The sequence below is a fragment of the Mastomys coucha genome, unplaced genomic scaffold, assembly GCF_008632895.1.
Source record: "Mastomys coucha isolate ucsf_1 unplaced genomic scaffold, UCSF_Mcou_1 pScaffold20, whole genome shotgun sequence".
Lineage (NCBI taxonomy): Eukaryota > Metazoa > Chordata > Mammalia > Rodentia > Muridae > Mastomys > Mastomys coucha.
The window spans coordinates 118252075-118276203 of record NW_022196903.1 but is presented as its reverse complement, the minus strand read 5'-3'; the positions used below and the strand labels follow the sequence as shown (position 1 = coordinate 118276203).

The following is a 24129-nucleotide window of genomic DNA, read 5'->3' as shown; positions in this document are numbered from 1 at the left end:
ATTTCAGAGTTCTTGAAAATAATTCATGACACCTAGGATGGTCTCTTGGGCCACGATGACAGCCCACATGAATTCCACTGAGGAACTGGTCTCTGAAGGAAGGTGCAAAAACCTTCTGAGAATGAGAGCTCACTAAAATGACCTTTGATGCAACTTACTCATAGGACAGCCTCTAATGTAAGAAGGGATTCCCCAGAGTGTAAGGACATTAAGCTTGAGCAAGATGAATGCAAGACAGAGATGAGAAAGAACTTCCTGAAAGTCAGGGTTGGCCAATTAAATTGGAAATAATGATTTAGAGCTGTGGCGTTCCTGGGCTGAACAGGGAGTGGCATGATGAGACGGGTTGGGACAGTCAACTGACCTGGCAAGTGTGTCTTCATACACACACACACCAGGAGCCAGGTCTTCAACCTCTGACTAAATGACATGGGCTGGGCTGGTAGAAATTGGCCAAAGCTGGAAAAAGCTGCCCTAGCTATGAAAACTTTCTCAAGGACTAACCTAGTCTCTACTGCCCACTCACGTGGGCTTTGGGGACACCCTCGGCACAGAGTGACGCATGTGCTTTGAGGAAGGGGACAGAGGGAGGCAATCTCGTGAACGTATCAGCCTTCATGCATATCTCCCAGGGCAGGCTGGGAGAAGCCTTGAGGGTTGTTAAGCCAAGTTAAGGACCCTCTGCCAGGACGTCAGCCAGCCCTCAGATCGCAAGGCCTTGTGGGTCTCCTCCAGAAAGAGGGCTTGTCCAGAGTCCCCTAAAACCAAACCAAATCAGGTGTCATTTCTAGGAGGCACCACTAGGGGCAACAGTGTTCCCCTAGGGTAATGGGGTAGAGAACTGGGGCAGAGCAGCTGCGATCTGTAAAGAACCCACTATTGCTGTTGTTTGGGGGGGGGTGTTGTTTTGTTTTGTTTTCCTCTCTAGAAGCAGAGTGGGTGGGTTGGGAGCATCCCACAAGTAAGGGGTTTGGTATGGTCAGTCACCTGCGGCTCACTGCTAAGGATTTCCTGGGATCCAGAGACACAAGGGCCCTACAAGTCTGGGTGAAAATCTTGCACCCTTTTCAGGTCAAAAGCAGAGGACGGCCCAGTCAGAGAACAAGCCCGGACCTCAGACACCCGATTCCAAGGCCAGTCCTGGGGAAAACCCACAGACATTCTGACTCTGGGGCTCCCTGTTCCTCCTCTTATTATTTCTTCTGTCACCTCTGCCCTCAGCAGACTCCTCGGCCTCTTTCAGTACTAGAATAGACAAATCTCTTCACACCCCATCGGCAGAACCCTGCTTAGCTTGCTGCTGAAGGAGTAATACTAAATCAGGGCTGATCATGTGAAATCATCCAAACGCCAGCTATCTAAAAACAGGCAGGAACACAGAGGGCACAGTGTGGGCAGGAATCTTCCAAATGGAATGCTCTGAGTCTTCCAGCAAGTGAGTTCAGAGCAGTCCAGCAAAGGCTCAGGCTAGGCTAGCACCACGCTTTATGCAAGGGGCTGTCCCCGCTTCAGGGACATTTAGTTAAGGTCCACGACACAGACACAGATAGCTGTGGGCCTGGAATGAGAAAGCAGTGGGGCCTTTGAAGAAATACTGTGAGCAGGGCCGGTGTCAGCGGGAAAGACAGTAAGTGCTAGGCCTGAGAGGGATTTGAAGGAAGTGGGAGGGTTTGGGGGGCATTGCAGGCAACACTGAAGGAGAAGCAAAAACACCAGGGAAGTTGAGGCAGATTCAGGGACGCTGAGACACAGGGAGAAGCAGGAGAAAAGTTGAAATTGTCACTGGGGTCCAATGAGGAGACCCTTGAATGCCGGAAGAAAGAGGATTTACCCTTCCAAGTCACCACGTCGGTTGGCTTGGAGGTAGGATGTCCCCAGGGAGCCATCAAAGCAGACAGACTCTGGAGTCTTTGGAAAACCTGCCCTTTGCGTATTTCTGTTCGATTGTATACAAGTCTCATATAGCCGGGGATAATACTGAACCTCTGATCCTCATACCTCTGCCTCCCCAATACCAAAGTAAGAGACGAGTGCCAACAGCTTATGCTGGTGTGGGGAGTCAAGCTCAGTGCCTCACGCATGCCAAGCAGGCACTATGCCAACTGGCTGAGCCAGGCCCCGGCCCTGTTTGCTTGTTTCCTTTTTTATTTTTATTTTTTTTTATTTTTAATTTTTTTTGGTTTTTCAAGACAGGGTTTCTCTGTGTAGCCCTGGCTGTCCTGGAACTCATTCTGTAGACCAGGCTGGCCTCGGACTCAGAAATCCGCCTGCCTCTGCCTCCCAAGTGCTGGGATTAAAGGCGTGCGCCACCACCGCCCGGCTGTTTCCTTTTTTAATTGTTTCCCAATTATACTTATGTGTGTGAGGACGTCAGTCTTTCCTTCCACTTAGTGGGTCCTGAGGATCAAACTCAGGCCTTCCCAGACATCTCCTTAGCCTTGTTTGCTAGTTTTTCTGCCAGGGCCTCACTGGGCTGCTCAAGCCATCTGTGAACACTCTGGCTTCAGCCTCCTGGGAAGCGGGGACGAGTGTGCTCCACCACACTCAGCTCCCGGCATGTTTACAAGCAAGCTCTTCCACATCACGGGTCTGTGTTCATTCTTTGTTCCAGAAGTGTCCTGCCTGCAGCCCCAGCAGCAGCATTCTCTGTGTTCTGTGGTCTCAGTACAGAGCTCAATTCCTCCAGGAAGCCTTCTTTGCCTGCCCTTTGTAGGAACTGGTCCCTCTAACGTGTACTCATGGTCTCCAGTCCATCACATCTATGTCTACCTTTATCAATGTTTTATCTACCTGTCTATCTCTCCACAGGTCTGGAATTCCCCATGTCTGTCTGGTATTCTCTCATTTATCTCTTGATTCCTTAGACCTCGCACAGGTGCTCAGGAGGAAGGAAGGCAGGGAGAACAGGAGCCCAAGGCTGATATGAGTAAGGGCTCAGCAGCTGGACCCAGTGGCCTTGTATGCATTGTCTTCCACGATCTGCTACCTCCTGCTCAGGTCCCCAGCCTGTTTCCAACTCTTCAGAAAAGATATAGCTCCTGTCACTAGTAACTTCCAGCATCTCATTAACATAGATGGCCTGCCTCTCCCCAGAGATGTGGACTGGGTGGGACTCAAGGCCCAGGCTCATCTTCTGCACCCTCCCACCTCTTGAATTTGTATGCCAACCCCACAAGATCCACGGCCTGGCCCCAAAGTTACCTTTCAGACAGAGCCTTTCCATTCTCTAAACTCGGATCCTAGGATACCTCGTTAGCTGTAGGGTCAAACTGGGGGCCTGATGAAGAACATCTGGCCCAGAGAGGAAACTGAGGCATGGTCAAGGAATGTGATCCATGTTATGGCTACCGGGAACTTCTAAGGAAGCAGAGAAAGAAAAGAGCTCTCCAGGAGGTCCCCTCTGTCTGACCCGGTGACTCCCAGCCCCTCCCAGCAGAGGCCCAGCCTCTGGCATCCTTGTCTTCAGGAGACTATTCAGTTCCTCTGCTTGTGTTCCCTTCTCAGCCCACTCCAGGAATATGTCCTCCACAGCATGGAAGAGTTTGGTGGAAGAGGCAGTTGTAGAAAGGACAGCCAGACAGAGCCAGAATAGAAGGAATGGACCAAGACGGCCTGTGAGTCCAGCTGCCCACACACCTGTAGCTGGCCACACCTCTGTCTTTAGCTGTGTCTGGGAACCTCTCCTCCCAGGGAGGCTTGATACAGGCGCCGGGGCACTGGGAGGTGGAGGTGGAACCTCAGGCCTGAGGGAAGGGAAAGGGTTAACTCTCCCTAGGTCTCTGGGAGGCATCAGCAGCTCACCCCAGGGGGATCTAAGTCCAGGATTGTCTCTCCTACCCTCTCAATTCCAATTTCCCTCTTTCTCTTCCTTCCATCTTTATCTGGAAAACAGTGGGAGGAGAAGCTGGGAGCCCTTAGCACCAACTCTCTCTGGGGTGTCATTTAATAGAGCCAGTAATCAGCACCAACTGGTTCATTAACTTTCTCTCTCCTGGGTCCTCTCCCTCCCTGGATGTGTCTTCTCTTCTCCCGGCCCCCCACAGTGTGAGTGCTAGAGACAGGCAAACAGCTCATCCTTGGCAAACAGGGTTCTCATCCAACTCCTTCCCTCCAGTGCACACAGCTAGAGCGCAGGAGGCAGGGTGGACGCAGCCAGAGGTCAGGACAGCTCCTCTGTAGCACTGAGACCTCACATCAAAATCTGGAAAAGAACACTGAAGGGCAAATTTGTGGCTAAGAACAGGAACACACACATTCAACTAACCAATAGTAAAGGATGCCTCTCCAGACTGAAGGGAGCCATGGGAGAGGGTGAGAAGTGGAGCTTTTTTTTTTTTTTTTTTTGCTCTGAACACAGGGAGACATTTCTGAAAGGGTTTTGTGGACTTCGGGATGCTTTGTATGGTAAGAGGTTGCATCAGACCCAGTTCAGTCCATTGGCAGAAGGAAGATCCCAAAAGTGGGCCTCAGACCTGCCCATGCCCCCTGCAGAGACTTCCACCTCTGGATTACACATCCATGGGCTGATACCTCTCACTCAGACGGGATGGCAAGACTTGGGAATGTGAGGGGGAGGGGGAGCCTTTCACATCATGCTCAGCCAGTGCTGTAGCACTTTACAGAAACTGTTCAGTCTGTGTAGCCCTAAGAAAGGCCACACTGGCCCAAGTGCAGTCTGTGGGGAGGGTGCCCTCACTCGGTATGCCCCTCTCTCCAGGCTTAGACAATTACTCTCCAGGAGTAGTGTTGAGTATGGGCTAAGCCTGGCCTCTGACCCCTCCCCTGAATCAGATGCAAAGTCCACAGAGCCTTCCTCCCTGTTGCCAGGGCAGGCCAGCAGGTCCACTGGAGATAAGGGCTACACTTTGGACTCCGTGGCCAGAGGACAGCCATGGTGTCGAGGATCCCTGGTCCTACGCCCTTCCTGATACAAGGCTGCCCCCCCCCTTTCAGGGTAACGGTCTAGGGCAGGCAAGAGGGGCAGGGGTGCAAAGAAGAGATGGGTACCTGCTACAAGTCACTTGGTCATTACCTCGCCGCCTCCGCCTAGCGGCGCCCAACCTCTCATTTACCCCTCATTACCCTGGCGCCTCGCCTGGCAGGGGTCTGGCCAGGAAGGGTGGACGCGCTGGTGGCCTGCGGGTGGCACAGGTTCCAGTCACTGACCCCGACCAGGTGACAGATTGCTGACTAGTTCAGGTGCAAAAAAAAAAAAAAAAAAAAAGGGAGAAAGCGCACATCGCCAAGTGAGCACTCCTGGTCTGGGGCTGGTGTACGGAGAGTCCGGCTCCCAGCCCTCTCCGTCCTGGTGACCGCGACACTGCACGGCCCGCAGGGAGGGGGAGGTGCCAGCCCGCGTCCCGCCCCTCTGCCTCCACCTTCACCTCGTCTCCCAGCCCGGTGCTGCCTGGTCCCGCGGGCCGCTCGGTCCTGGCTCCAGGCTGGGACAGTGGGGCTGCCATCGCCAAGGAAGCTAACAACGACCCAGATTTCCACCGGATCCAGCGGACATCAAGGACAGCGGAAGCCCGGACACCTGCGCTCACAGGTGAGCACTTGGGAGGATGAGTGCCGGGCGGACAGGGAACCGGGGATCTGGGACAGGGTCGCAAGGCCTCAGAAGGAGGAGGGAAGGAGGCTGGGAAAGAGGGAGGGAGAAAAGCTGGGCCTGGGAAGAGATAGGAAAGGTGGGAGTGTGGAGGAATAGTAAGCGGGGAGAGGAGGGAGGGGCGGGGGGACTGCCCTCAGGGGCTGGACTGTTGTTGGCCCGGGGCAAGAAACATAATGAGCAATCTCCTCTGCTCATAAGTCAGAGAAAGTTAGGGGAGAGAAATGGAGGTGCCTAGGACCCAGCTGGTGGGAAACCAGCCCCTGAATAGGGTTCTTGAGTCCAACTCCCATTAAGGGCCTCTTCCCTTCAGGCCCTGCCTACTACAAGGGATGGGTCTTCCATCCAGGTTCAGGAAGGAGGGGTGGAGTCCTGCATCTGACTTCCAGCTCTATCCATGGTGGTGCCCTCGGAGGCCGGGAAAGACCGACAGTAGTGGGAGATCAGCGGGCTGCCTCAGCTAGGCGCATCACTACCGACCCTGTTGACAGCTCTCCCGATTTTGCCAGATTGTGCGTGGACGTGGGGGGGTCCAGGTAAGGCGTGTGCAGACTTCTCAGTAAAGGGACAGAAACGATTTATTGTAGAGTCTCTTGTCTATTGAGTCTCAGTTGCGACTAACAGAAAAGCAGCCATGGATGGCAAGCCAGCCAATAAGGGAAGCTGACTGGTTGAACCATGACAAAACTAGCTGTAACTCAGGGGAACGCGAACTGTGTATATTGTTCACTTTTCCCAAACACTACTTATCTACTTTTTTTTTTTTTGCTTTTTCCCCCCTACTGTTTAAAAATGTAAAAGTTGCCAAGCATGATGGAATATGTCTGTCTGTGATCACAGCACTCTAGACACTGAGGCAGGGGAATGCGGAGTTGGAAGGTTACACTGTGTAACTTAACTTAACTGTGTAGCCTGGGTTACACTGTGTGTTCCAGGTCAGCCTGGGCTATATTATGAGACCCTCCTGTCTCAAATCAGGAAAGAAAATAAAAGCCATTCTTAGCCCATAGTCTGTTCTGACACAAGGGACCCACTTGGCTGGTCTCTAGTCAGCCCTACCCGTCCCAGTGCATGGAGTTTGTGCAGTGTTGACAAAGGTAATGCAGGAAAGGAGACATCTAGGTACAGGAGAATGCCTTCTACCTGGGGCTATTTAGAGCCGTCTGTGACCCTTGCTCCCAGCTGACTACAACATCCTCTGAGATTGAAGTGTGAATGTTTTCCAAATGTAAAGCAGATGTTCCTACCCAGCATGCACCTGGACCTGCCCCCCCCCCCACTACTAACTTAGAGTAGCACACACAACCCTTCCCCTAAGGGATCACCATCTATCTGGCCCTCTTCTCTCCCATTCTGTCCTCTCGTCTTTCCTTGCTCTCCGATCTGTGGAGACATTCCTCATTAATCCAGCCTGGGCTTCCTGTCTTGCAGAAAAGGGGACCCCCCCTTTCTCCTGGACATTGGAGCTATGACCCTCTGGGGGTAACTCAGGAGAGAAACAATGCAAGCCTATGGTCCTCCAAATGAGGGTCCCCTCCAAGGCCTGGTTGCTTCCCGAATTGAGACTTATGGGGGCCGTCATCCGACCTCTGCCCACAGCACTGCTGGGAATATATATCCCAGAGGAGGTCCTGGATTGGTGAGTCGGCCTGTGCCCCGAAGGTGACCTGGGTGGGGCAGGAGGGATGGCACCACGGCTTTGAAGTCTTGTCCCCTTATAGTTTCACAGGCTGCTCTATTCTTGTCCCTTAACCTCCTCCACTTTCCGGGGTTGCTGGGGGGAGAGATGGGCAGTGCCTGGGCCAGGATCCCAACGCTTGCTTCACACCCAGCCCCAGACAACAGTGGGAGAGGCGGGGGCTCAGAGGAGGGATAGGAGGCATTTCTGAGTTACCAGTGCAGTGGGGAAAGGCATCTTTCCGTCTCTATTTGAGTTGGGAGGAGTCATAAGCTCCCTGAGTCAGGGTTGAAGAAGAGCAAAGGTTCAGGGTGCCCCTGTTCTTACAAGGGGGGTGGGGTAGAGTGGCGGGAACTGTCTCGGTCCCGCCCCTGGCTCCACCTGCCCCACCCACTTCCAAGCCTAGTAGAGGAAAGGGGTGTAGAAGCCAGGGCTCAGGCTGTTTCTGCCCTTAGAGCTTCCTTAAGAACAATTCCCCTTCTAGCTGGGGGTATTCCCTGCCTCCCTAGAGGATTCCACCCCTGGAGACAGACTGAGACTTGCCCAGGCAGAGGGCGGAAAGGGACACTAGGAAGTATGTAAGGCAATTCAGGCCAAGGCAGACAAGGAATGTGACCAGGCCTGCCTTGGGAGGAGACTTGTGGCTTCAACCTCTAACACAGAAGGACGGCAACTCCCAGCAGCATAGGACACTAGCTGCAGGCCCTAGGGAGGAGACTGAACCTTTGTGGTCTCTCATTTCCACGTGTGAGGGAGCCTAGCTGCCTGCAAAGGGATGAACTCAGAACACTGCAGGAATCAACCACTGTCCCTGCGAGCCCTTGGCACAGAGGGCATGTGTATAGCTGGGTGGAAGCTGGGTACCCGATGCAGAGCCCAGGCATGTGTGTGCCTGTGTACAAGCGCTGCAGGAGACCTCACTCAGCCTCTACCTCCAGGCTCCCTTGGGAACCAGGCAGGCATGCCCCTGCTCAGCTGAACTTGGCTTCCCTGGCAGGAGTCACTGTGACTCAAAGCAGCAGCAACTCACACCAAACTGGTTTGATGAGAGCAGCGAGCCAGCCCAACTTGCAGGAACAAGGGATAAGGTCCAGAGCCAAGCTCGGCCCCTACTATCTTTCTAGAATTTCTGGCACTCCCAGGACTTGCCCTGTCTTCTCCTCTCCCAGGACCCTAGTCGCAGTCGCCTACAACGCTATGTCCCCTTCGCCAAGGGCTCTGGCCACACCCGAGGCCTGTCTCCTCTGATACTTCCAGAACCAGAGCCAGAGAAGAGGCATGGAAACCATTTTGCGGTTGGCCCACCTCACTTCCCCAGATTCAAGGTAAGGATTCCCTTGACTTCTGTCCCAGTGCTCACACTCCCAGCCATGATGGCCTCTAGAGACAGTCAAGCCCAGAAACTCCATGAACTGAGCACTGGCAGGGAGTCTCCCTCTGACAGCAGGCACCTTTGAGAAGTCCATCAGGCACAGCTCTCTGCAGAGGTGCTCTCAGGAACAGCTCTGTAGGTGGCTGATGCGCTGGAGCCCATGAAACTAAACTATTAATATTGAATTCCCTGCTTTGAGGGCTGGAGAGATGGCTCAGCAGTTAAGAATACGGGCTGCTCTTCCAGAGGACCTGGGTTCAATTCCCAGCACCAACATGACAGCTCACAACTGTCTGTAACTCCAGTTCCAGGGGACCTGACTCCCTCACACAGACATGCCGGCAAAACACCAGTGCACCTAAAATAAAAACAACCTCACGGCTTTTGGAAGTTACCAAATAACATGTGATCCAGGGACAATCTCTTCATCCCTCCTCTCCCGCAGCATCCTTCATCCTGGCATAGGAGCCCTGCCACTTCCTCCCATGTCCCAAGAAGAGCAGAGTGAGCATAAGAATTGTTTGTCCCTCATTATTTGACACCAAAGCCACTTATGGCATACAATTTTAAGGCATGATACTTCTTCACAAATATCTCTGCTTTGAGCCAAGCATGATGATGGACATTTACAGTCCCAGCTCACAGGGGACCGAGGCAGGAAGGCTGTACGTCCAAGGTTAGCCTGAGCTGCATAGCAAATCCCCATCTAAAGACAAACAAAAAGGTGTCCATTTTATGTCACCGTGGTATCTGAGACCATGCCTTTTTGTTTTCTTTGTTGTTGTTGTTGTTTTGGTTTTGTCTTGGTTTGTTTTTTTCAAGACAGGGTTACTCTGTGTAGCCCTGGCTGTTCTGGAACTCACTCTGTAGACCAGGCTAGCCTCAAACTCATAACAATCCACATACCTCTTCCTCCAAGTGCTGGGATTAAAGGCATGCACCACCACCACCCAGCAAGACCATGCTTTCTTAAGTCTAGTCCTGGTCCTTACTTGAAGGCCCCTCAGTCTGGGGTGTATGTCTCAGTGGCAGAGGGCTTGCCCAGCATGCAGAAGGTCCTAGGTTCAATTTACAGCACAACCCCAAACTAAGAGGTTTTATCTTTCCTTCTCTCTTCCTTCCTTCCTTCCTTCCTTCCTTCCTTCCTTCCTTCCTTCCTCTCTCTCTCTTTCTCTCTCTCTCTCTCTCTCTCTCTCTCTCTCTCTCTCTTTCTTTCTCTTTCTTCCTTGTTTGTTTGTTTGTTTTTTGGTTTTTTGAGACAGATTTCTCTGTGTAGCCCTGGCTGTCCTGGAACTCACTCTGTAGACCAGGCTGGCCTCAAACTCAGAAATCCACCTGCCTCTGCCTCCCAAGTGCTGGGATTAAAGGCGTGCGCCACCACTGCCCGGTTTCTGCTGCTGCTGCTTCTTCTTCTCCTTCTCCTTCTCCTTCTCTTTCTCCTTCTTCTCTTCCTCCTCCTTCTCCTCTTCTTCCTTCTTCTCCTTCTTCTCCTTCTTCTCCTCTTCCTCCTTCTTCTCCTTCTTCTCCTTCTTCTCCTTCTTTTAAGTAAAGAAAATCCATTCTTATGGACCACTCTTGAGAAGTCTGATTCTGCCCCTCACCCCTATTCTGAATTAGGAAACTTCTAGAAGGAATTGTTCTGGTCAGGGAGGTCCACTCAAACCCGTCTACCCTGGGATCTTTCTGCAAACAAAACTGTAACTTCACTTGCAGGGCGATGATCTCATTTCGCTACCAGACACATGTGTGTACACATGTGTGTGCACACAGCTCTTCCAGAACCTGGGTACCAGGTGCTGAGGACATGCCAGGCTAACTAACCATCTTTCTTGCTCTCTTAGGAAGTCACCAGGGCTCATGAGCTAGAAATAAGGCTGCACACATTCAGTATGTTCGGGATGCCCCGCCTGCCCCCGGAGGACCGGAGATACTGGGAGATAGGAGAGGGAGGTGACAGTGCCATGACCATGGAAAAGTCCTGGAAGGAGCTGGTGCTGGGACACAAGGTGGGCTTGTGATGGTATGAATCCCCATAACGCACCAGACCCCACTCTACACACACATTCATGTATCTCACTTATGTCCCGGAAAAGACAAAGGTTGCAGGATACAGCATTTAGAAGGGAAAACCTTCAGAGATCTCTTCAAATCCCAGCTCTGCCACCAAGTAGTGAACCCTTGGTTATGACAGAGGACCTTCCCGAGCCTCACTTGCTTCATATGGAAAATGGGAGGATTCCTCCTGCGAAAAGGTCCTGGGTAAAGGGACCAGAACCCGTGGCGGAGATTTGGAGCTTAACAAATGGCACCCACTCTCATCAGTGTTCCCCAAGTGAACCAGCACTGTCCTCCTCAGGAGATGAACCGAGAGCTTAGCCATCAGCAGGAAGCACTGTGGGAGCTCCTGACCACTGAGCAGATCTACTTGAGAAAGCTCAAGATCATGACTGATGTAAGCTACCTTCAACCTCATCTCCTCCCTGTGGTGGTCCTTTGTGCTATCTCCATCCTCTCAGAGCAGAAGGGCTGGCCAGGATGAGGATGACCTGCTCAGGGGAGAGGAGACTAAAGATGGCGGTGTTGGGAGGGCTCTGAAGGAGGAAGGTCAGGCGCTGAGCCCCTGTCTTCCTCCCTGCCTCTAGCTCCTGGCAGCTGGCCTGCTGAATTTGCAGCGGGTAGGACTACTGATTGATGTGAGTGGAAGCATAGGAGGAGGCAGGGCTACGGCGAGCCCTCCAGGCTGCACAGTCTGAATTCCCACAGCCCTGCTTTCTGGGATGCCCCTGGTTTCCCTATATTTCCCATTTGTATTAGAACCTCAACAGTTCACAAGTCCCTAGCTCCCCTGGTGCCACGGCGGTGGGGTAGGGGGATAGAGGGACTCCCTAAGATCTTCCAGGCCACTGTCAGTCTCCTCCTCTCCTCCCCAGCCCTGTCACTGAGGAGAAAGTCTTTCCCTGTCCCTTCCTGTCCGCTACTGAGTTCTGCTCACTCCTCCAGGTGTCAGCTGAGACTCTGTTTGGAAATGTCCCCAACCTGATTAGAGCCCACCGGAGATTTTGGGAGGAGGTGCTGCAGCCCGTCTTGGAGGACACTCGCACTTCTGGCCAACCTTTGGACCCTGTCAGCTTACAAAATGGCTTCCTGACAGTGAGTCTGGGGAGACCCAGAAAGAGCAGGATGAGGACAACCCAAAAGAATCCACAGGGCACAGCCCAGCCCAACTCTAAAATATAACCACATCTCCTTCACTCCATTCCACAAATGTGACCTGTCCAAAAGGCTCTTTGGTCTTCTAGGGACTTTATGAAAATATACCGAGGAGGTGGGGGAGGGATGCTCTCATCAGTGCTACAGTTTGTATTTGTGTTCCTATTATTATTATTATTTATTATTATTATTATTATTATTATTATTATTATTATTATTATTAGGTTTTTTGTTATTGGGGAGGTTGGTTTGGTTTTTTGAGACAGGGTCTCCTATGTATCCCTGGCTATCCTGGCACTCACTTTGTAGATCAGACTGGCCTCAAATTTAGAGATCCACCAGCCTTTGCCTGCCTCCTGAGTGCTGAGATTAAAGGCATGCACCATCTCCACCTGTTTTTGTTTTGTTTTGTTTTAAAGACAACGTTGCCCAGGCTAGCCTAAAATTCAAGCTCTTCCTGCCTTAGCCTTTCAGGTGCTGTAATAACAAATGTGCATCACTTGGCAGCTATAAAACACTAGCTATTTCTTTGAGACCCAGCAGCAAACAGCTAAAAGCAAGACCTCGGTCTAAAGGGCTTGAGAGATGGCTCAGTAGTTAGGAACACTTGCTACTCTTGCAGACGACCTGGATTTGATTCCCAGCACCTACATGGTGGCTCACAAACAACTGTTCAAGGGGACCTGGCCTGACCTCTAAGAGAACCAGGAAGGTACATGGTCCACATACACACATGCAGGCAAAACACTCATACACACAAAATAAAAAAAACCAAACAATTAATAAAATGCCTCTTAAAGAATGCTGCCCAAGTGAGGAGACCCAGGAGGAAAGCTAGCCTGCATCTAGACTTTCTCCCATAGTGTCTCTGGGTCAGCAGGAAACTTTGGGATGGGGTACAAAGCTAGTTCAGGCAGGGTCCTGGGAGCCTCGGCACCTTCTTCCTTCGGCGCAGAGCTTCTGGGTAACTTTCAGGTCATAGAAACAGGAGCCCCAGTGTCCCCGAAAACAAGTCAGGTTGAATTATTGATGGTGAGAGTAAATCCAGAGGAGCAGGCACAGCCAGTGCCACAGAGAGAATGAACTCCGGGGGTGGCCAGGGTCTGCCTCTCAGGGTGTCGGTTCCTCTCTGGAGCACAGAATGAGGGGTCTGGCTGTGGGAGATGTCTTGGGAGGTGGAAGCTGGCAGAGGCTTCACTGAGGAGCTCTGCGAGGCTCTCTCCTCAGCCTGCAACCATGTTCTACAGCCAGAGTTTTTTGTTTGTTTGTTTGGTTGGTTGGTTGGTTTTTCGAGATGGGGGTTTCTCTGTACAGCCTTGGCTGTCCTGGAACTCACTCTGTAGACCAGGCTGGCCTCGAACTCAGAAATCCACCTGCCTCTGCCTCCCAAGTGCTGGGATTAATGACGTGCCACTACTGCCCGGCAACCACCAGAGTTTGTTCATGGTCCTCTCCTGCCTGTTCTATATGTGTTCCTCCAGTTTGGCCAGCGGTTCCAGCCTTATGTCCAGTACTGCCTTCGAGTAAAGCAGACCATGGCTTATGCCCGGGAGCAGCAAGACAAGAACCCACTGTTCCACACCTTCGTGCAGGTGAGGTGCAGCGTAGCACAGGGGCCGTGGGGGGTGGGGGGGCAGCGTGCGCAATTGCACAGCCAGGTCATGCCAGGCTTCAGTTGCATGCAAGGCTGGGGCAGTTATTGGGGGTGCAGGCAGGAAGGGCCCTGCAGACTCCTAAGCTCTACCCCCTCCCCTGCAGTGGTGTGAGAAACACAAGCGCTCCAGAAGACAGACGCTGGGTGACTTGCTTATCAAGCCCCACCAGCGAATCACCAAATACCCACTGCTGCTGCAAGCTGTGCTCAAGAGAAGCCCCGAGCCCCGAGCCCAAGAGGCCCTGAATGCCATGGTGGGTATTCCGGTGGGGTTGGGCCCTTGTGTGGTGGGGGCTGGCAGGTGCCGGGTAAGAACTGATCTCTAGAGATCCCCAAGGTCTCATTCCTCCCGCAGTACTGACCAACTAGATCTATTTTAGAGTGCTGTGGCTACCGTTGGGTGGGGAGGCTGGGCTCAGCTGTACCTCCTTCTGCTTCTCACACCCCAAGATCGAGGCTGTGGAGTCCTTCCTGCGACACATAAATGGGCGGGTCCGCCAGGGTGAAGAGCAGGAGAGTTTAATGGCTGTGGCCCAGCGCATAGGACCCTATGAGGTGCTAGAGCCCTCCAGCGAGGAGGTGGAGAAGGTGAGAAAGGGGCTCCAAAAATGCCAGGTTCCAAGGAAAGGAGATGGAGGAGAAGCCTGGCGGGAGAGGACAGAGGTACCCGAGTGCCACAGCTGGGTGTGTCCATCACTCCTTCCTGTGGGAGGAGCCCAAAAGGGCAGATAGGAAGAGTAAAGAGGGGACCCTGGGGGTGTCTTGCTGTAGCTCCAGGTACAGAAAGGATGGACTGGTCACAGCACCAGGAGCCACCGTGGGCTAGGATGGAGAGACCCGCCTGCACGATGCCCTGATCCCCTTTCCACTGCTCTCTGTTCCCTTAGAGCCTGCGTCCTTTCTCCACTCTGGATCTCATGACTCCTATACTAGGGGTTGCCCCTGAGTGTACCAGGCAGCTGCTGCTGGAAGGACCTGTACGAATGAAGGAAGGGCGAGAAGGGAAGGTGAGGGTGCCATGCTCAGAAGTCACAGAGACGCGTAAGGACTCGGAAATGGGGCTGCAGAGGTGGCTTGGTCCTTATGATCACTTGCTCTTTAGGCACGAGGACCTGGGGATGGAGAGGGAGATAGCTCAGCTGGTAAGGGCTCTGGCTGCCCTTGCAGAGGACCCAGGCTCCGTTCTCACTACCCACATAACAGCTCGCAACTGTCTGTAACTCCAGCTCAAGGGTCTGCCATCTCTTCTGGCTTCCCCAGGCACACTGCATACGTGTGCTACACAGACAGATACATGGAGGGAAAACATCCACACACATAAAATTTTTTAAAAAAACAGCTCTTTCAAAGAAAAAAAAAAAAAACCCAAGAAGCTGTAGTTTACCAAACTGGATCCAAACATCAAAGAAAACAAAACAGGAGAACCTGAGTTTGAATCCTCAACAGCTTCTTGAGGAACTGGACCTGGGGGCTAGAGAGAGAACTCAGCAGCTAAGAGTGAGTGCTGGTCTTGCAGAGACCCAAGTTCAGTGGTCACCACCCATTGTCCGGTGGCTTATTGCTGCCTGTAACTTTAAGCTCCAGAGGATGAGCTAAAACTCTCTTCTGGTCTCCTTGGACACCCTCACTTACAAGCATATACCCCACACAGACACACGTCGTTAAATAAAATGTTTTTTGTTTGTTTGTTTGTTTGTTTGAGACAGGGTTTCTCTGTGTAGCTCTGGCTGTCCTGGAACTCACTCTGTAGACCACGCTGGCCTCGAACTCAGAAATCCGCCTGCCTCTGCCTCCCAAGTGCTGGGACTAAAGGTGTGCGCCACCACCGCCCAGTATAAAATGTTTTTTTATTTGTTTTTTTTTTTTATGTATATGAGTACATTATAGCTGTCTTCAGAAATACCAGAAGAGGAGATTGGATCCTATTACATATGGTTGTGAGCCACCATGGGGTCTCTGGGAATTGAACTCAGGACCTCTGGAAGAGCAGTCAGTGCTCTAAACTGCTGAGCCATCTCTCCAGCCCCCACGCCCCCACAAATAAATGTATTTTTAAAAAGAAAAAGAAAATCTGGGCATGATTGCTGGCATCAGTAGCTCCAGGATTGTTGGGAAGAGACAAGCAGATCCAGAGAGTTCTCTGGCTGGCCCTCATCTCAAAGCAATAATGTAGAAAGTGGTAGAGTGAGACACCCAGGATCCCACTCTCTCCCACACATGCGCCCACTGGAGTGAAACATCCACACAGTCATGTACATATAGCACACAGGCACCACACAACACACACAAGCTAGCACTGGGGGAGAGGTGTAGGGGGCTGGGCAAGAGGACATGGTTCTGGTCCTGCCCGAACTCCAGTTCTATGACCTTCAGCCAGCCCTGTTTCCTGCCTGTAAATCAAGATATGGAACCAAGTTGACTCTCTCCCAGCTGATCACCCTGCAGGTCTTACCTTGTCCTGATGCTCACAGGCAAAGGGCCAGGACCCCCAAGAAGCCCTTCCCCCGACTCTGGCTGACCCTGCCTCTTTCTCCTGCACCCCTACCTGCAGATGGATGTGCACCTGTTCCTCTTCTCTGACGTGCTCCTGGTAACCAAACCTCAACGCAAAGCAGACAAAGCCAAGGTCATCCGTCCTCCCCTCATGCTGGAGAAACTCGTGTGCCGACCACTGCGGGACCCCAGTATGTTTCTTCTCCAGAGGAGGAAGGGTCGGGATTGGGGTCGGATAAGGCCCAGTCCTTAAAGCAGAGCTTCTTCTCCGTGCAGACAGCTTCCTGCTCATCCACCTCACAGAATTCCAGTGTGTTTCCAGTGCCTTCACTGTGCACTGTCCCAGTCCAACGGAGCGTGCACGGTGGCTGGAGAAGACCCAGCAGGCTCAGGTAGGTGCCAGTCAGGCTTGAGGGGGTGGTGAGCATGCACCCCTGGAGCTCAGGACTGACATCACAGAGGGGTGAAGGAGGGCAGGGAGGCTAGGTCAGTGCAGGAGCAGCAGGTCTGACACTTTCTAGAGCCTGAGAAAGCCTGTGGCCATCTACCAAGGCCGCCATTGAGACAACCCAACACATGGTACACCTTAATGCTTCTCTCACACCGAAACAGTGACATTTCTAAACTTTATCTTCTGCTCAGAGACACCTATGGAGCGCTTTCTGGGGACAGGCACTAGTGCTAGGTGCCAGGGAATCAGAAAAGAATGAAAACACTATTCCTGTCCTCCAGGGATCTGTGCTGCAGCTCATTAGAGGAATCAGGGGACAAATAACAGGAGCAAGCATACCAAAGACAGCAGCAGGGGACAGGCTGCCAGAAAAGCAGGGTCTTGAGGGAGGTTAGGGGGAGAAACCGGTGCCTCAGAGCCAGCAGCAGAGCAGACAACAAAGCAGGAAGAAGGGGATTCCGATACAAAGATCCAGAAATGGGATACAGTGTGTGAGAGACTGCCAAGTTGGCCCCATGTCTCACTTTGCAGGAGGGGAACAGGACGAGATCAAGGTCATACAAACATCTAGAGCTCAGTTGGAACCATGCTCTCTTACCCTCCCATTGCCATCAAGTATGTGTGTGTGTATGTGTGGTCTGTGTGTGAGTGTGGATATTATGTGGTATGTGTGTGTGTGGTATATGCATATAGCTGTGTGTGCTATATCCATGTGTGTATTATGTGTATGGTGTATGTACATGACTGTGTGGGTGTATTATATGTGTGTTTATGCATATGATTGTGCATGTGTGTATATTATGTGTATGGTATAAGTACATGACTATATGGGTATATGTATGGTTTATGCATATGATTATGCATGTGTATGTGTATGTATGATGTTGTGTGTATGTACATGACCATGTGGGTATGTGTACCCAAGTGTGCATGTGTGTGTGTATATGTATGATGTTGTGGTGTATATACATGACCATACACCACATGTGTGGTTTATGCATATGATTGTGCTTGTGTGTGTGTGTGTGTATGATGTTGTGGTGTATGTACATGACCGTGTAGGTGTGTGCACCCAAGTGTGCATGTGTGTGTGTATGATGTTGTAGTGTATGTACATGACCATGTGGGTGTGTGCACCCAAGTGTGCATGTGTAGAACCTTGCAGGATGTTTGCTTGGCATTGCCAGAGTGCAAAGTATAAGGGTGAATGCAGCGGAAGCTGAGTCCCAGAGATAGCACCACGGGATCATGTCCGGCTCTAAGGGCCATGCAGAAACTTGACCTTTGTCCTATAGACAATGTGGAGGCAGTGGAGGCTTTAAACAGGGTAGTGATGTAGGCAGACTTAAGCGATGAAAGAGAGAGAGAGAGAGAGAGAGAGAGAGAGAGAGAGAGAGAGAGACATCAGTAAAGCTGCATCAGCTACTATCAATTCAATGGCTTAAGAAAAACAAAAAGCAAAAACAAAACAAACAGAAGCTGGGCTAGGGTGTAGCTCAGTGGTAGAGTGCCTACTTAGCATGCACAAGACCATGGAGTTGATTGAGCCACAGTTCTACACAAACAGAACAAAACATCCAGAAACAGAGTCCCTCCCAATTTTAGAGGCCACAAGTTCAGAATGAAGATATGGACAAAACGGAGCTTCCTGCCCAGGATCTAGGGGACAATCTATGTCTCCACTACCAACGGCGTCTGCAGTCCTTAATGTGGAGCAGCAATTCCTTACACCCCACCCACCTCCATCTCTGGCTTTCCCCTCTGTATACTAGTGTCCAGATTTCCCTCCCTTTCTTATGAAGATGCCAGATGTCTGCTTTAGAACCCACCTGGAACGTCTGAGATCTTCACCTTAGGTCCTTTCACATCTTCAAAGACCCATTTCCCAACTAACGTCACATTTATGGTTTCTGGGGGTTGGGTTTCAGACCTGGCTTTCTCCAGGCAAACCCACTGTGGGAGCAGACTGTGGGAGCAGAGAGCTGGAGACTTGCCTTAGAGACTCTTGGTCTTGTTTGTTGGCAGAGCTGAGGATCAAACCCAGCGTCTTTGCTATACTGGGAAAGTACTTGATCCCTGCACTCCAGCCCTAGCCCCAGAAGTAACATGCACATTTATTTACCTGTTTATTTGTGGGTGGCCGAGTGTATGGGCATAGTTAGATTGGCATCACCACACCTGTAAACTTTACCACGCCAACCTCTCAGATTTCTCCTCTCCCTTTGGCTCCCAATCTTAGAACAAGCCTTCTCCCACATTTTCCCTTTGGAACTTCTGGGAACCAGTAAAACCTGCTAGTGTTCATATGCAAAATAACAGCCTCTGATAGGCTTTGCAGGGTGACAAATGAGGCGTCATTTCTCCTCTGTGATCAAACTGGCAGTGAGGTTCCCAGCCACTCAAACAATGCAATACACACACACACACACACACACACACACACACACAGGTGACAGAGTTTCTCTTAGTCCCTTCACTGCCCAGAGCTCACACTTTTTCTTCTTCTTGCAGAAACGTTAGTGAGGCAATTTCCTTGAGGGTTTACAGAGGTGGCTTATGCTTTAACAGAAAATGAGCTTGCGGGTGGGGGCTCTGGGGAGACGTAGTGGCTGGGAGGAGGAGAAGGAACTGAGAACCCTCAGAGGTAGAGGCCAAGACATGAAAGTGGGGCCAATTAAACTAAAGCAAGATTTTGAAGAGAGTTCAGAGCCCACCCTGTATTCTTGGCATGTTACCTGCCTTTCTAAGCCAGGCCACCCTGTGTTCTTGGCATGTTACCTGCCTTTCTAAGCCTGGCCACCCTGTGTTCTTGGCATGTTACCTGCCTTTCTAAACCTGGCCATCCTGTGTTCTTGGCATGTTACTTGCCTCTCTAAGCCTGACCACCCTATGTTCTTGGCATGTTACTTGCCTCTCTAAGCCTGGCCTTCACCTGGGAAGCCATGGTGAGTGGCTTGACATGAGGCTTTGTGCTTCCCGGGAGTTCTACAAGTGTGTGTCATTGTGACACAAAAGGGTGAGCCAGTTGAGCACTCCTATAATCCCAGCAGCAGGAGGATTGTGAGTCCAGGGCTAGCCTGGGCTATACAGCAAGTTCTGGATCTGAACTGCATAAAAAGACCCAGTCTCAGAAAAAACAAAGAAGAGAAAGGAGGAGAAGAAAGGAGAAGAGAGAAGAGGAAAGAGAGGATGAGGAAGAGGAGGAGGAGGGAGAGGAGGAGGAGGAAGGCACTGCAGGCAGTACAGAGCTTTGGTGTTGGCGGCTGAGAGACAAAGAGCACCTTCTAGAGATCTGTCATGCAGTACTGGGGAGACAGTGGGTGAACATGGTGATCCCAGTGAACTGCAGAGAGAAGAGGCATTCTCTCTTGGGGATTCTCCATAGAAATCTTGCTTGGGAGCCCTCTCTCCCTCCTTTCTCAGCTTTGTGGGGAACTACACTCTTTCCCATACTGCTCACCCTAGCTCTCCTCTTACTGTAGCCAAGAAGATCCCCCTGCTGAAACTTTTGGGGTAGCTGGAGGCCCTGAGCTCTGCTACCCAACATCCTCCCGAGGAGGGGGTTCCCCAACTCCTGACTTTCCTGGGGAGGGACAAGGGCAAGCTTAGTGAGGATGACTCCAGCAGACATTCTTTAACGACGTCCTCTTCTCATCCTTTCTTTCCACCTAACCCTATCCTCAGCACCTGTCACAAAGTCGAACTTGGGGCGCGTGAGGCAAAGGGCATGGCTTGTCCTCACAACAGGCCATGCAGCCCACCCACCAGGCTTCCTGCTCTCAGCCTCTGCTCTGGTTCAGTGGCTGGGAAGCCAGGGAAAGGAAGAGTTGTTAGGACTGTCCACTTGATATCATTTTCCTTCGCCTGCCCAATCCTCCTCCAATGTGTCTGGTCCTGACCCAGCCGCCCTCATGCTCCTACGGAAGCTTTGGCAGCTGCTGGCTCACATTCCCCAAGCTTCTGAGAAAGGACAAATATGGACCTGGCTGACCTAGCATCAGTCAGAAGAGAGCGTTGTATGGGGTTAGGGGACACTTGAGGTCCCTGCTCTACGCCAGATGCAGCACCTTATCTGCTACTGTGGTGGGATGCCTGGGAAGGAGATGGGGGACTCCAACCACAGCCCGTTCTTCCTCCCTCCCTCCCTTTCTTCCTTTCTTCCTTCCTTTCTTTCTCTCTTTCTTTCTTTCTTTCCTTCTTTCTTTCTTCCTTTCCTTCCTTCTTTCTTTCTTTTGCTTTTCTTCTTTCTTTCTTTTTAAAAAGATTTATTTATTTATTATGTACATATTGTTCTGCTTACATGGATGACTATACACCAGAAGAGGGCACCAAGATCTCATTATAGATGGTCACAAGCCACCGTGTGGTTGCTGGGAATTTAACTAAGGCCCTTTGGAAGAGCAGCGAGAGCTCTTAACCTCTGATCTGTCTCTCCTGCCCCTCTTTTTTCTTTTTGAGGTAGGGTCTCACTGTCTAAGTTCTGATGGGCCTGGAACACTCTATGTGGACTGGGCTGGCCTCAAACTCAGAGATCTGCCTGGCTACACAGTGATCCAAGTGCTGGGGTCAGCCTAGCCTTCAGTCATTTCTTTACCATCTGGGAAGTGCTTTTGTATATTCTTAGCCACACTTATGAATCTTGGTGTCCTTTCTGCCCACAGCAGCCACTTCTGTGTCCCTTCATACCAAGTCTCCTCTTACCACCTACCTTGTGTCTCCTCAGGCTCTGCTGTCTCCCCTCCATTAACCTCCTGTGATAACTCAAAGCCCATCAAGGCTGCCAAAAAAGCTTGCTGTCACTGAGCTAAGACTTAAAGAGTATACGCTCACTCGGCTCCCCTCTCCACTAGAGCCTCCTTGGCAAGCAGCTGCATCTAAGCCTAGCCTTTGCATCTCTCTGTAAGATGAACTCATGGCTATGCTCACCATGCCGGAGGGTGACAGTGTGCAACAAGGCACCCATGTGTATGGAGGTCCTTTGCAAGGCATCTGTCAGCGGTCACTGCCTTCTTCTGTTTGAAAACTCAGAAGGGACACAGGCATGTGTCCTCTTCTCTTCCATCTTGAGACGGCTTTCCTTTCTTACCTGTCTAAGGGACAGGAGAGTCCTCAGCCTAGGATAAGCATGCCCCTGCTCCTTCCTGCTTCAGGATGAAGGCCAAGGTGATGAGAGAGCAGTGAGCCCAAAAGAGCAACCTGAGGACCAGTATGGTCCAGAGCCCTTGCAGCACCATCCTCTGGGGTCAGGGAGAGATTATAAGAGGAGCATCGGAGGGCTTCCCTGGGGGCATGGAAGCAGGGGCACAAAAGCAGAGGAAAGGGGCCGTTCTGTCCACCCCAGTTCCCTCTGGCACCAGCTCTGCAGCTTCCTGCCCCCATATCTTGGCATCATTGTGTTCCCTTCCTGTAAGCAATGACTCCTGTGATGGTCCCTAGCCTTCTAGTTCCCTTTCTCAGTACGAAAGGAAATGTAAACCCCTGTGCCTAGGAAGGGAGTTAGAAGAATTAAAGCTACCATAGGCAAGCAGTGTCCAGCATACAGCAAGTGCTCTATAAATGAGAGCTCATAACAATGAAAGTCCCTCCCCAGACCATTCTGCAGAAGCTGAAGGGCGAGGAGTATGTTCAACAGAAGAGGGAGCTGCTGGCCCTCTATCGCAACCAGGGCAGGGAGTCCCCCAGCACCAGGCCCTCCACGCCTTCCCCTTCCCCGGAGGACCCTCCGAGCAGTGCTGAGGGGAGGTAAGACTCCATCCAAAGAGGGGGACGCAGGTGGGGAGGAGGGAGGAGACATTTATGAGGCTGAGAAGGGCGAGTAGGAGCCTGGGGGGACTTGGTGTGAGAACAAGAACGTGAGCTGCAGCTGGGAGTGGACTGCGTTGGCAGTTACCACGCGAAGGGATCCGTGGCATAGGGTGGGCACCAAAGCAAAAGAAACAGACATGGCACGGGAACTCCCTGTGATGAGCAGGCTCCTGAGTGAAGGTAGACATGGCTTCTAAGAATAGCAGAGTTTCCAGGACACAGCAAGCTTCAACACCCCCCCCCCCCATAGTGTAAGGGGTTTATCCCGGATGATACAGCTGTTTAGCATCAAGCTTTTAGAGAAAAGGACCCACCAATGGGCCCGCTCAGCACATCTGAGACAAGCTGCTTGATATGAGGTCTGAACCAGGTGCTATGGACAGCGTAGCCCAGAAGCAACTTCTCTTTTGTTTTTGAGGCGAGTGACTCAGGCTGACCTTGAACACTCGGCCTTCCTCCCGAACAACCGCCCCCAGCTTACCTCCAGGTCTTTTTCTTTTTCAAATATGACTATGCACACGGACTGTCTCTGCGTCATTCCAGGTTGGCAGTGTAGGTGCTGTATAAAAGGCGTACCCGAGGTCTTTTATAGAGCACACTCCTAACCAGTGAGGTGGGGAAAGCCAATCACTCTCATGTACTAAGACAGGACAGTAAGTTTGGCGGAGGAGACATTTCTGAATAGACTAATAGGAGGGGCTTCTCAGCCTTGAGTGTGAGCCTCAGCATCCGAGGCTGACTTTCTGCTCTCAACTGTAGGACTTCGGAGTTCACCTTAATCCCCCGCCTGCTGGTAACTGAAGACACAGACGAAGACACGCCCTCCGTGCCCGATGACACCTCAGACTCCGGCTATGGCACCTTGATTCCAAGCTCCCCGAAAGATTCTCATTCCCCCCAGAACAGGCTTCGGGCCAAGGCTCTTCGTAGGGACCCTCGCCTCACCTTCTCCACCCTGGAACTCAGAGATGTTCCCTTGCGCCCCCAGCCTCCTGACCCCCAAGCTCCCCAGCGACGAAGTGCACCAGAGTTGCCAGAAGGGATCCTAAGAGGAGGCAGTCTACCCAGGAGAGCCCCGCCAACCTGGTCCGAGGAGGAAGATGAGACTTTGACACCAGGAAATGTGGTGGTCGAAACCCTACACAGGGCACAACGTCGGAGTCCGCTCCCCCACTCTCCCACCCATACTGACTCTGCTGGGGAAAGCCCCTGGGTGTCCTCAGACGAAGATGAGGGGCCTCTATCCCCTGGACTCCGCCCCCGCTCCCTGGGAGCCGAGGAAATGCTCAGGGAGATTAGGGAGGAGCTGGCTTGCCAAAGGATCGACGGAGCCTCGGAACCAGAACCCGGCAATGGCAAGCCCCGGAGGCTGACTCGAGCCCAGCTACAAAGAATGAGGGGCCCCCACATCGTAAAGCTGGACACGACTCTGTCTACATCGTAAGTGCAGAAACTACTATGGGATAGAAGCGTAGTATGGAGTGAGGGGCCGTTCTAAGAGATAGGCTGTGCAGAGCAGGGACCAACACAGGAGAGGGTACTCGGCTTTGCCCATTAGCCCACTCTCTGCGTGACCTTGAACTAACGCATCGGTCTCCTTCCTTTACAGAGAAGTATGAGGAATGCTGAAGCCCTTTGATACATCTCCTAGTGGAATTGTCTCCCCAAGAGTGCTGGTCACCACCCCACCCCCACCCCCCAGACTCTACCTCAAGGATCCACCTCAAACTAAGCCTGCCTGATCCAAGCATCACCTCTGAGGACTCTTGGAGGTCAAGAACTGAACATTTTGTCTCACAGACAACCCCCCGAGCCCTACATAAAAGTGTCCAGAAACATGGTTGTTTGGTGAACACTG

At 51.9% G+C, this 24129-nt stretch overlaps 1 protein-coding gene across 7 annotated transcripts; it reads left to right on the top strand.

The window, feature by feature from the left end:
• The first annotated feature begins 4932 nt into the window (after positions 1 to 4932).
• Plekhg6 (pleckstrin homology and RhoGEF domain containing G6) lies at positions 4933 to 24107 on the top strand. Of its 7 annotated transcripts, none has more exons than XM_031383464.1 (19): positions 4933 to 4954; positions 5397 to 5548; positions 5958 to 6144; positions 7040 to 7247; positions 8456 to 8611; positions 10500 to 10664; positions 11015 to 11110; positions 11301 to 11351; positions 11659 to 11808; positions 13350 to 13460; positions 13627 to 13776; positions 14024 to 14110; positions 14410 to 14529; positions 16074 to 16206; positions 16292 to 16407; positions 16998 to 17081; positions 22057 to 22208; positions 23031 to 23711; positions 23881 to 24107. In XM_031383464.1, the coding sequence occupies exons 4-19, from the start codon at positions 7110 to 7112 to the stop codon at positions 23888 to 23890; spliced, it is 2400 nt and encodes a 799-aa protein (XP_031239324.1). In that variant the 5' UTR covers positions 4933 to 4954; positions 5397 to 5548; positions 5958 to 6144; positions 7040 to 7109; the 3' UTR covers positions 23891 to 24107. The 7 variants fall into 7 exon arrangements, with proteins under 7 accessions (XP_031239324.1, XP_031239326.1, XP_031239321.1 ...); XM_031383461.1 differs by having other exon boundaries at positions 4934 to 4954; positions 13973 to 14110; XM_031383462.1 differs by having other exon boundaries at positions 4934 to 4954; positions 5922 to 6144; positions 13973 to 14110.
• The last annotated feature ends 22 nt before the right edge of the window (positions 24108 to 24129 follow it).